The 12,570-nt window shown below is 52.1% G+C and overlaps 1 protein-coding gene across 1 annotated transcript in view; it reads right to left on the bottom strand.

The window, feature by feature from the left end:
• Positions 1–2,619: 2,619 nt before the first annotated feature.
• Positions 2,620–12,570, bottom strand: part of Grk4 (G protein-coupled receptor kinase 4) — a gene marked incomplete at its 5' end in the record, with an annotated part of 77,832 nt that continues 67,881 nt past the window's right edge. The window contains 6 exon segments of the mRNA XM_087187762.1: positions 2,620–2,759; positions 3,178–3,347; positions 3,443–3,464; positions 4,221–4,343; positions 5,063–5,200; positions 7,899–8,036. Coding sequence (XP_087043888.1) covers positions 2,736–2,759; positions 3,178–3,347; positions 3,443–3,464; positions 4,221–4,343; positions 5,063–5,200; positions 7,899–8,036 — 615 coding nt within the window.

The raw sequence follows: 12,570 nt of genomic DNA, 5'->3' as shown, positions 1-12,570 counted from the left end.
GGCCTATGCCTAATTATTTCAGAACATACACAGGAGATATGCCATCTATATGGTAGTCCACCATAAATATGCGGCTTTGTTTACCACACATCTAACGTCTGAGTTATGCTCCTTGCTCTTAGCTTGATTTGTTTTTTTGGTACCGGGGATCTAACTCGGGTCCTTGCGCTTTCGAGGCAAGCAGTGGCACCACTGAGCTAAATCCCTGGCCCAAGACTTTGTAAATTAAAACTAAAATTCCAAGAATAACCCATGCTGTTCCTATGTCAAGCAGGTCACAACTCAAGGGTCCACTGTAGTTTGTTTTGCCCATCTCACAAGGGGCTCTTTGGCTCTCCTGGTTCAAGACCCTTGCTATGGATATAGGAAAGTGCAGTTCTTTCATCAATGACCTTTCACCCTTCACTCTGAGCCCAAGGGCTGCCTGGCACCTCAGAGTTGCTGGCCGCACCCCTGAAGAGGTGATTTCAGGAGAGCCCCTCTTCCTGTGCACCCACCAAGCCCACTTCATCTCCCAGGAGTCTGAGTCCTGGCAGCCAAGTGGGCCTTGTGTGGCCACGCCTTCTGTCCCAGCACCAACGGAACAGGCGGGGTCTAGCCATCACAGGCATGCTGTGACTTTATATTTTATGTTGCCTCAGCAGCCATGTTCTCATCTCCAAAGCAGAGCTCAGTCACACTGGACACGAGTCCACTTCTCCATGTCCCCTGGCTGCTCAGCATGCGTGACCCAGCCATCATCCCCTGGTGGTGGCCGATACAGCCTACCTAGCTGGCCCTGCTAACCCTACCTGGATTGTGCAGATATGCCACAGTGACCATCCATCTCAAGCACACTGTGACCTCCTGGGACACATGTCACTTGCTCTGAACTCACCAGCTACAACTCCCACAGGAGACCTGCTAGGCTAACAGCCTAGGCCCAGGAGGGGCTGTGGCCCAAGGGGGGCCCATCTCCCTCCTGACCTCCCTGTGTGTGTGGCCTCCAGGAGCGCAGGCACCCCAGGACCTTCACAAAATAAAACCTTGTGTCCCCCCTACTCATCCAAGCAGTAGCCTTTATCTTGAAGTCCCTGCTCCAGGGCCAGCTCCGCCCCAGTGGGCAGACATGTGCCTAGCTCTTGGCACCTCAGGGTGTAGGATGCGAGGGCAGAGGTTGCTTTGCCTGCTGTCTGTTTTCTATACGGTCCTGAGAGTTTGACAGGTTCTGCGGTCTTTTATCAACTCACAAGAACCACAGCCCTGAGCAAGGATTTGAAAATGCAGGGTGTGCGCTGCTCATCTGAAGCTCTCTCTGAGCTGGCATCGCCTGCCCCAACTCCCAGGCCCTGGCTTCATTTCTCTGGGTCCAGGCACCTCTGTGCACCCCTGATGCATCGTGTTCCCTTCGCAGCACTCACCACCTCTCCCCCTCAGTGACTGGGGCTCATGTAGCTAAACTAGGAATGTTACAATGGCTATGACCATGTCTTCAATTCCTGAGAGGGCTCCAGCCCTCGGAGGAGGAGAGTCAGGGGGCTTCTGAAGGACAGGCCCTCCCAGCGGGCAGCCCTGTTCACTGACGAGACCTAAGTAGACAGATGGTCCTTCCCTGGGCAACAGATCCAGCCCAGCGGCCCCTTACTAGAAGAGCGAGATCAGAACCGCTCTGTCCTCGTCTGTCCGCGCCTTATCATTCAGCTGGGCCCTGAAGACATGCAGCAGGTGGAAGCACACGAACAGCAGAAGCTGATGGGAGAACCGCAGGGCTCAGCCTCCAGGGGACAGGGGACAGAATGAGAGTGAACTGAGGACAATGCAGCAGGGGCTCGAGGACCTGCACCCAGGCTCAGCAGGAGCAGGGTGTCTGTGCTCATTCACAAGCAGAAAGAAAAAGCTCAGCCTGAATGAGCTCAGTGAAAAAGCCACTAGTCTCCCACCTAGGGTTGTCATGCGGCTCTGCGAAGTCCTTTTCATGTGGAAAAAAGTCAACGCAGTAGCTTAAGCAAAAAAGAACAAAAAGCAAGGAAAGGAGAAAGGGAGAAAAATAAGGAGGGAGGAGGAAGGACTACTCCGGGGTGACTACAGCTCTGTTGCTAGGCGCCATCGCTACTCAGTCCACAGCACTGCCTTCCGCCTCGGAGCCCAGCAGCACGAGGCTGACACAGGCACCATCAGAGGCACAGTGACACAATCAGTTGTGTCAGAACTCTTGCCAGAGTTCACCTGCCTGGCAAGCCCTGACAGCAGAGCCATGGAAAGGTGCCCCTTTCCAGGGGCAGGTAGCTATGTGCAGGGAAAACCAGAACCAGCCAGAGAGCAGATGTGGGCCTTTGCAAGGGTAGCCCCATGGCCATGGGGAGACAGAGGGAGAGGCCTGCGGAAAGGAGGGCCTGGCCAGTCTCCCTTTCTCCCTGACCACTGCGTCGCTGAGATGGGCGCACAGCACTGCTCGGCGGGTGCAGACTTGTCTTTCGTCCCCAAGCCCACATGCCCTACCTCCATGGCACTCCAGGCCTGGCACACAGGCATCCAGACCAGGAGCTTCCGGTACCACATTGTATTCTTGGGCCTTTGCTTCAGGCCCGTGTTAGTGAAGAGACAATGCAGGACTGAGGTAGAAGAATCACAGAGGCACGCTTTCCACCAAGTTGCAGGCTGCATTTATTAGGACACCGGGCACGGCTCTGCCTCGGCACTGGGCAGGCTCCAAGGTTTGCAAGGTGACGGTCAGCGTCCTGTGGGCTCTCTTCCTCTCAGCAGCTGGTCCTCAGGCAGCCCTGCAACACACAGTACCCCACATCTTAGCACATCCCACTACACGCTGCCTCAACTTCCCTCAACTGCACAGTCAGCTCTCCGAATCTACTACAACTTCCACTTGCAAACAAGGATTCAACCAACCCTGAATCAAAAATACTATAAAAGAACAATGAAAAAAATATAACAACAAAAACACAAATTTAAAAACACAGTATAATAACTAATTCCATAGCGCTCCCATTGTACTGGATACGGTGGCCAGGCAGAGGCAGGAGGGTATCTATTTCCCCGGGGACCTTGGGCATCCTGAAGGCACAGGACGACGTCATGCGCACCGTACACTCCTGGGTGCCAACCAGAAGCCAGCAAGGCCTTAACATCATCTCCTCACCGACCTCGGGAGTGGAACGGACACCCTTCACACACGAAGCCCACCTCCTCCCATTCTGCTGCACGAAGCTCAGATGCACATGGCGCTGGCTGCCGACAGAGGGATGGGCTCGCTGGCCTTGCACCACAGAGCTGCTCCTTCCACCACCTGCAGCTTCTCCTGGTGCCAACACCATTGCTCCAGCCCAGGGAGGTTCCGAACAGGACTTGCTGCACTTTGGAAGGTAGGGAGGCCCATTTGGCAAGTTCATGACCAGCCCCGAGGCCTCAGAGGAAATGTTAGGCAGCCCCACTTTAGGAGATGGCTTACCATGTAAGGTGTGTTCTGTGTACTGAAAAAAGACAGAGGGATGCTGGTGAATGACCTCTGAATAAACCCCTCAAAAAGGGACAGGTACAGAACAGGAGAGTCCACTCACCTAAGGAGAAAAGTTTTACTGGGGGAAAACATTTTTCTAAATTTGGTGCTCAGATCCCGGTGTGGTGATGCATGTCTGTAATCTCAGCACTCAGGCAGGAGGCTGAGGCAGGAGGATTGCAAGTTTTAGGCCAATCTTGGCGAGTGAGACGCTGGCTCAAAATTTTAAAATGAGAGGGGCTGGGGATATAGCCCAGCACCCCTCCAACATGCCTGCCTGGAGGGAACCTGCTCTCCCGGTGCAAGTGCGGAGGGGACGGCAGCCACAGCAACCACAGCAACCACAGCAACCACAGCCTGGAGGATCTAAACTCCGCGCTGCGTGTGGTGGTCCCACAGAATGCTCATTTCCAAGCCTGGCTCTGGGGCCCTGCAGTGGGGTCAGACACCCACTTCAGAGCTGGCACAGCACTCCCCTCCGTGGGTCCCCACGGTCCCCGCCTGTGGCATCCCGAACTTCAAGACCACCGCATGGCTCCTGCACCATAGGAGCCATCAGCAGAACTGAAAGTTTGCTTTTACTTCAGCAAACATTTTGACACACTGTATTTTTATTTTTATTTTTATTTTTTATTTTTTGGTACGGGGGATCGAACTCGGGTGTAGCAGTGAAACCACTGAGCTAAACCCCCAGCCCCAGGCCCTGTATTTTTAAGAATCATTTTCTTACCATTCTTCTGAAGAACTTGTAGAAGAGGTTCCTCTTCGGCCTTGGAGGTGGGGCATGTAACTTCTCCTCCAGACGCTCATTTTCACGGTCATTCACGTCCTTGAAACACTCAGTCTCGATCATCTGCACAGAGGGCAGAGGATCCGTGGCGATGGCAAGCGGGGGTCTCCAGTGCCCTCTGCTCCCAGCCAGGCCGGGCCCGGGTGGGCACTGCCGAGAACACAGCGCTCCAGTCCCCTCCCCGCAGCCCCTCTGTGCTGCTTCCTGACCTCTTCTTTGGGTCAGTACTGTGCTTCCTCCCCCCAAGGGTTCCCCAAAGCAGCTGCTGAGGGAGGGGGGCCCCAGGGGGTGGTGAGCCCCTCTGGCACCAAATGGCCACCCCTGTCCCCTTCCTGTAACCAAGAACAGAGCGGCTGCCGTGCTCTGGCAGTGGTTGGTATGGTCTTGCTGGGCTTGCCCGTGGTCTCGGCCTGGGGTCAAAAGTCGTGCACAAGTCAGGCGTGATGGCACACGCCTACAACCCCAGCACTCAGGAGGCGGGGCAGGAGGATCACTGCAAGTTCAAGGCCAGCCTGGGCTACACACTGAGTTCAAGGCCAGCCCAAACTATATGTTGAGACCTTGTCTCAAAAACACCAAAACAAAACAAGTCTTGCATAAATTGCCTCCCAAATGCACACAACACATACTTTTATGGTACCAGGGATCGAACTCCGGTCCTTGTGGTTGCAGAGCAGGCAGTGAAACCACTGAGCTAAATCCCTGGCCCAACACACACTTTCATCAGTGCTGGAACTAGCACAAACCTAGCACAAACCCACTTTGCTGGGCATGGCTTGTACCTCTTTCTGCCAGGGGATGGGGACACACCCTGTTGCAAACTGAGCATAGAAGCTCTCGTCTGTGGTGTCCAGGTAGACACCCTTCACCACGGAGAACCGCCTGATGTCCAAGACGTCCTTACAATAGACAGCATTTGGCTGCATATCAAGAACAGAGAGGCACAACTTACGAGACAGCTAGCTAACTGTCAGCTACAAAATCCACGAGTGACGCTGCCATTCCCCCTCTCCATTCACTGTCACCTCCCTCTTTTGCAGCATTTTCCTAATTCACACAAGGTGAATCCTCTGACCTGGCAGTTCCTGAGGTCTTTCTGGAAATGCCCCCTTCTCAACACACTCGCACATGCACACGCACTCCTCCTGAGAGCCCCTTCTCTCTTTCAGTGGAAAGAGGGTGTTGCAGGGCCCAGGATGGAGAAGGGTGGGACGGGGCAGCCCCAGAGGGCTGCAGAGGCATGGCGACCGTCAGCCATGGCACCCAGGAGTGGCCCGTGCCCCCCTCCAAAGCACCTGCTTCCTGACTGGCAAAGTGGCGATGTGCCTGCAACCCTGCCAGCTCACTAATGCCCCCAGTACCCTCCCCTCCTGCTCGGCTCCACAGGCTGCACAGCCTTTCCCTGGGACCCCATCCCGGCCCTGCCGTCCTCGGGTGCAAGGGGCCAGCCGTGCAGGCAGGGGCGCCAGGCCTGGGCCTCCCCTCCTGCCAGAGCGGCAGCTCACACCCAGCTGAGAATGCGGAGCGCAGAGCTTGGCAGCTTCGGGCCCAGTCCCACAGGAAGGAGGCAGCCTGCGGTGTTGTGAGAAGACAGTTCCCTGCTCGCCAGAAGTCATGCAAACGTCAAGTGCCAGGGGCAAAGCAGTGGCCCTGTGGGCACAGGCGGCATGGCAGCTGCTGTCCATTCACTCAGCCCGCAGGGTGGGGAGGCAGGGCCCAGTGAGGGCGCCCTGAGACCTGAGAGTGGCCCTGGCCCAAGCTCCACACCACCCCACACCAGCAGGGCCTGCCCCGGATACCTCAGCTGTGACCTCACTGGGCTCTGGGAACCAGCTCCCCTAGGCTGGTACTGTGGGGACACAGACACTGCCAGAGTCAGGGATGGGCCTGTGCCCTGCCCCGCATGCTCCCCCTCTCCTCAGGACTGTGGAAATGCCCCGCCTCAGAGACTGCCTCCCCTGCTCCCAACCCCAGGCAGCCCCATCTCGGGTCACACGCTCCCTCTGACGTCCCTGCCCAGTCCTCCCTGCCTGAGACGGCACGTCCTGTTGCGCTGCCAGTCTCCTACCGCCTGTCTCTGTGGCAGGATGGGCTCCCAGGAACAGAGGCCTGGCCTGTCTCGCTCTCCCTGTGGCCTTTTTTTTTTTTTTTTTTCCTTAAATTCTTTTATTGGCACATTTTAGGTAAACAGTACGTTTACATTTATCACTGGGTGCTTGTATCTGTACATGATGTATCTTGGTTCTTATTTTTTCCCCATTCCCTGTCCTCCCTTCACCCCCTCCACCCTTCCCTATTTACATAGACTTTGTTTCCATTTGTTTTATTTTCTCATAAATTTTCCTTTCCCTTCTTTCCTTTCCCCTTCCCCTCGCACGTCCCCTACCCCTTTGGACCTTTTATTCCTATTTCAAATTATCCATTATTCGTTTTAATCATTTTAATCCTTATTTACACTTTCAGTTTCTCACACTAGAGAAACTATTAGGTATTTACACAGGTGTGCCCTATTTATTTCACTTAAGAGTATGGCCTCAATATGCATCCATTTAGCTATAAATGTCTCTAGTTTCTCATTCTTTATGGCTGAGTAGTACTCCATTTTATAAAAAAAAAAAAACCCTGTGGCCTTAATTCTTAAGAGCGGGGCCTGGCAGGTAGCAGGCACTCACCAAATGAGTAGGAAACAGTTACTATTTTGGCACATGTGCACAGTTAAGTCACCGACTTCCAAACATTCGAGTTACAAACTTTTACAGGTATACTATATAAGACTCACTGCTGGCTTATGAATGAATCCCACTTACAAACAACTCTCCCAGAATGGAACTTGTTCACAAATCGGGGACTTACTATATGAAGTAAACGTAGCAAGTCCTACAGCTGACAATATCTTCATGGTACATTTACCTTAACTCCATCAACGCAGCAAAATTCCCTTATCTTCAAATGTCCAGAGCAGTGCTGGCGAACCTATGGCACTCATGCCACAGTGGGCTGTAGGTACCACTGAAAGCTCTGTTATTGTGTTTTTCTTTTCATGTATGAGTTGTTTTTCTAAACTAAAACATCAGTATTCAGGTTTAATTGCAGTGCTGGCACTTTGTGATAACCAAGTGGGTTTAGGGCTGCAGTTTGGCCACTCCTCTATAAAAGGTTCGCTGTCACTGCTCTAGAATACAAGTGTCGCAGCCTGTTCAGGATGGAGTCTAGACTGTGTTCATTCATTCACTTGCTCACCATTTAATATGCACCTGATTCCCACCAGGAACTGACAAGGCCAGGCTCTGTGCCGAGCGCTCACTTGGTCCTGACAGCAAGGTCACAAGGAGGCACCCAGCATGCAGACTACCAAAGGTGACGCACGCTATGTAGGAGGGCGGCACTGGGGTGGGCAGGATGGCACTGGCACACGCAGCCCTGAATGGCCTTGGGCGCCATGGAGGTGCATGGGTCTCTGGGAAGGGCAGAAACAGCTGGCAGCAGACCTGCACCCTGGAGCCACAGAGCTCTAGGACGGTGACAGGGACAGAGGGAACAGCAGCAGTGATGGAGCTGTATCTGCTTCAACCAGCAGTCTGTTTCTGGGGACCCAGCAACTCAGGGCAGTGTACTCACATCAGGACGGAAAGGGGGCTCCAGCACATTTGCCTCCAGCCTTCGGAAGTTAATGCCCTTGAACACGGGGTGCTTCTTCACCCCAGCCGCACCATCGCCCTTGCAGGCCAGCCGTTCGCTCGGATTCTTGGTGAGCAACTACATGAGGCAGGAACAGAGTCAGCGTCAGGGTACAGAAGAAGGCCCAAGCCGCCCGCAGGATGACCACAGGCTGGGGTAGAGGCCTCCTGCAGTGACAGACACTGCCACGCATCTGGTTCAGAGGTCAGCCCAACTGCCAGGCTTTACAGTCCGACTGCTCACTGCTTCACAAAAGGCAGGACTCCAGTTTTGCCTTTGAGCTCTCAATAAATAAGGGTTTGGCCAAGATAGACCCTTAAGTAAAAAAATTTAATTATGTAAAATTAGAAGATTTTTGAAAGGAAACAGAAACTACGGAGGACTTCAAAGATACCACTGTAAGCTGTTATACAGTATTTATTTATTTATTTTTTTGGTACCAGGGATTGAACTCTGGTCCTTGTGCTTGCACAGCAGGTGGCGAAACCACTGAGCTAAATCCTGGGCCCCCCAGTATTTATAATTAGAAACCATTTTTAATCTATTCATTAAACAGATCTCTAAAGGCCTCAGGCAAGTCAAAAACTTAGTAAAATTATTTTTTGTTGTTTTTTGAGACAGGGTCTCAGATAGTCCAGGCTGCCCTTGAACTCCCTATGTAGCCCAGACTGGCCTCAAACTTGTGGCAATCCTCCTGCCTCAGCCTCCCAAGTGCTGGTATTACAGGAATTCAGCACCACACCTGGCTAAATTTAATAAAATTCTTTCTAGAAATTGTATATTCTTAAAATAGAAAGCATCTCCAAAATATTCCTTACAAACATATTTATAATTGACACAAATTCAAATAAGCCTTGCTCCTTAATTACAATTATCACAGTTACCAATCAAAAAAGGTCACACTGCTGGGGGTAGTGGCACATGCCTGTAATCACAGCTACTCAGGAGGCGGAGGCACAGGATTGCTACAGCCCAGGACCTCAGGGCCAGCCTGGGCAATGTAGCAAGACTCTGTGGATGTACAGCAAAGCAACAGACTAAAGGTCTGGAACTCCACATACAGCCAAGACAGGGCTAGGAAACTAGAGCCCAGGGCCACATGCCCCCAGCTGCCTGCTTTCAAAGTAAGGCTTTATTGTCACACAGCCAGGGCATGGTTACCCCTGCTGGGGCCACTGGGCACCACACCAGCAGCACTGAGGTTGTCATGGGGACCTGTGATGCCCAGTGATCTTTGGGCCATCTGGCCCCTTACAGAGGAACCTGCTGGTCCAGGCCAAGGCAGATGTCCAGTTCCCATGGCTTTTCTGAAAATAAGCCAGAGTCCCAAAGCCCGGAAGGCAGTCTGGTTCCGCTTGGGTGAGGCTGCACTCCTGTCTGTCCCCACCCTCAGTCTCTGAGCTCTCTGCCTTCCTGGGCTCTGCCGTGCCTGCCCCCCGGCCGTGTCTACAGAGCTCTGCCTGGCAGAGTCCTGAGCCCCCTGCCCTGCACTGGATCCGGCTCCCCTCCTCCCTAAGGACAACTACAAACACCCTCCACGCGCCCGTGTGACACTTGTCACAGCTGATGCAAACAATCCTTTGGGTAACTTCGTGTTGCCAGCCTCCACCTACTCCGTTCGAAGCTTCCCGAGGCAGGGTCTGTGGGGTTCTCACACCTGCTGCTGTGTCCCCAGCACCTCAGAAGAGCGGGCGCTCAATAACAAGTGCTCATTGCATTCATTCTGTGCATGCTTTGTAAATCTAAAACAGATCTGAAAATTAAGTGTAATGCTAAATGCTGCTCCTCATCTCAGACTCCAGTGTTAAGTGTGCTGTCAAAACCCCCAGCTGAGGGCTAGCATGGTCTCAAGAGCCACATGTTGAAACTTGATCCTCAATGCCACAGTATTAACAGGTGGGGACTTTAGGAGGTGAACAGGGCATAAGGATGAAGCCCTCGTAAATGGGATTCATTCCTTATCCGAGGTCTGAGGGAGCTTGCTTGTCCCATCACCACGGAGGCCACAGTGAGAAAGCAAAAGCCACGAGCCAGAACTCGAGGCTCACCAGATACTGGGCCTGCCAGCACCTGGCCTCCAGACTGTGAGCCTGACGTTTCTGGTGATTCTGCTGCAGCAGCCCACGTGCACCAAGATGTGGCCTGACCAGGCAGCACGGGACTGTGACTGGACACTGGCCTGCCTGCTGCCACTTACTGCGGAGCCACACTTCTCTTTCCTCTTCTCGCCTCTCTGCACTGCCCGAAGCTAACACCCCAGCCTTACATCACACCTGGCTCATTCCTTCTGCAGGTGTGTGGGTGGCACACAGGCCCGGTGACAGGATGTGAAGAGGGCACCAGGGCAAGCCCTACCCTCGGTACACACTGTGCCTGGCCCAGGTGCACGCCCGGCCCTAAGGGATCCCCTCCCCTGCCCTCCCCTTCTCTCCGAGCTGCTGGCCTCCACTCTGTTGGTTGGATGTGAACCTGCTCCTCAGGGACCAGCTACTTCCGCCTACACCAGTTGTGAGGGCTGGGACGTGCACTCAACACTTGGTCTGCATATCTCACGGTACAGAAGTTCTCTCCCTGGTGGACTGAGGCTCGTCACAGGAAGCGGACTCCAAAGCTACTGCTCCTGCTCACAACACACACTGCCCCTTGCCTGGACACCGCCTTCAGCACGACCAGATTTCATCCTGAAAATCTTTAATCCCTTGTTTCTGTCTTGTTCGTAGCACCCACCAAATTCTGCTTTTCTTCCTTCACTGTCTTCAGAGCTTAGGCCTAATGTTGATCTCTGAGCTCCTTACGTACGGGCTGTACTTGGTTTTTTTTGTTGTTGTTTTTTCGGTACCGGGGACTAAACTCAGGTCCTTGTGCTTGGAAGGCGGGCAGCAGACCCACTGAGCTAAATCCCCGGCCCTGCTGTACTTGTTTTTACATTCCCACAGCCCACCAGACCATCTGTGTGTAACACACACTCAGCCACATGTATCAAACTGAATAGAAACAGAGCTTGATCAGAATGCTATGAACTGGTGAGAATAAGCCTTTTAGAGAAGGTGTCGACCCACCTCAAGATTGGCAGCTGCAGACACCCTACCGAGGTCACGCATGGCAGCAATCCACTGGACACCCGCCCCCCAGCTCCTCTGTTCCCCCACTGCTCCTCTGGCCTCTTCTCTGTACAGCCACCTGGTTCCACACTACAAAGACGGAGAGGCCACCAGACCACCAGACCACAGTACTGGGTAAGTTGGAGTCATCTTCACCTCCCATCAGGACCGGGTCTATCTTCAGGGGAAGGGCAGCTGGAACCTACAATACAATTCTGCAGAGTTCAACCCTGCAGGAGGACAGGGAGCCCAACTTGGGACTTGCAGCCAGAAATCTGCCTGAATCTTATGGGTCTGCGACTAGCTTGCTGAGACTCATTGACTTATATCTGCACACTGCTGCCCACGTTGTCTATTGTGACAGCAGAGACATACCCTGAAGGAGGCCCTTCATCTTCATTGTTCTTTTATTCCCAAAATTAGTATTAGTAGTTTGGTTTTTTTCTCTTTTCTTTTCTTTTGCTCCTCTTATCTTTAATTTTTTTCCTACTCTTTGCAAATATTTGTTTTTCTCTCCTTTTTTCTTTTCTTTTCTTCTTTCTTTTCTCTTTCCTTTCTCTCTTACACTCACTCTCTTGCTCTCCCACATTGCTCATCTTCCCTTTTTGTCCCTGTTCTGGTCCTCATTCAGAGCTCTTCTTTATTTTCCTATTATTCTCTTTCTCCTTCTCACCTGTGTCCTCTGACCACACTGCTAACCTTCCCCTATCCTTCTTCTCATCTGTCCCTCCCTCCCCAACCCCTTCTAACTCCCCATCCCAAAGGGTAAACTTGTTATACTGAAGAGTTTATTCACTATATGTTGGGTTGGTCCTCAATCTTGATTTAAGTCACATAGCTAAAGGTGATAGATTAATAACTACCACAAAATGTCATTTTGAAAGATGTACTTGATGCAATGGTGTTGCTGACTGTATCACTTGGGCTAAGGTGTTGGTATTGATCTAATCAATGAACCTTCCTAGTATAAGGAAAGTGAGATAGCCTTACAGTCATTAGAGACTCAAAACTTAAAGACCGGCTATATCTGGAAGACACCTCTGAGAAGCCATCATTCCATAAGGGTTCTGATTACAAGCAACAAAGATACTTACAATGAGCAATTTCAAACTATCAACCCAGAAGTTAAACCAAGGTCAGTACCAAAAACAAAAATGAGAAGACATTGAAGCAAGGTACAAACTCAGACTTCCACCCCACCAAGAGTAAATCCTGGGGGAAATGAGATGGAAAAGTCCCATAACCAACCACCTGGATACCCTGAACTGATAGCACAGGAAGTAACAAAACAGATGAATGAGGCTCTAGAAAAATTCAAAGCGGAAATAATCTCCCAGATATCTACAGAGATGGTGAGCAGAGTGAAAGACATGATTAGAGGATCTAGAACAGAAACAGATAAAAAAATAGATGAGCTCAGAAACATGCTGGAAGCCATGAATACCCAGCATAAGAAAGAAATGGAAACTATGATCGCCCAACATAAGAAAGAAATGGAATCCATGAAACAG

The sequence above is a fragment of the Heterocephalus glaber genome, unplaced genomic scaffold (genome assembly GCF_053883595.1).
Source record: "Heterocephalus glaber isolate CG9 unplaced genomic scaffold, H.glaber_assembly_v1.0 deba00001509, whole genome shotgun sequence".
NCBI lineage: Eukaryota > Metazoa > Chordata > Mammalia > Rodentia > Bathyergidae > Heterocephalus > Heterocephalus glaber.
Note: the sequence above shows the minus strand (reverse complement) of the source record. Positions and strands in the feature narration are given on the sequence as shown.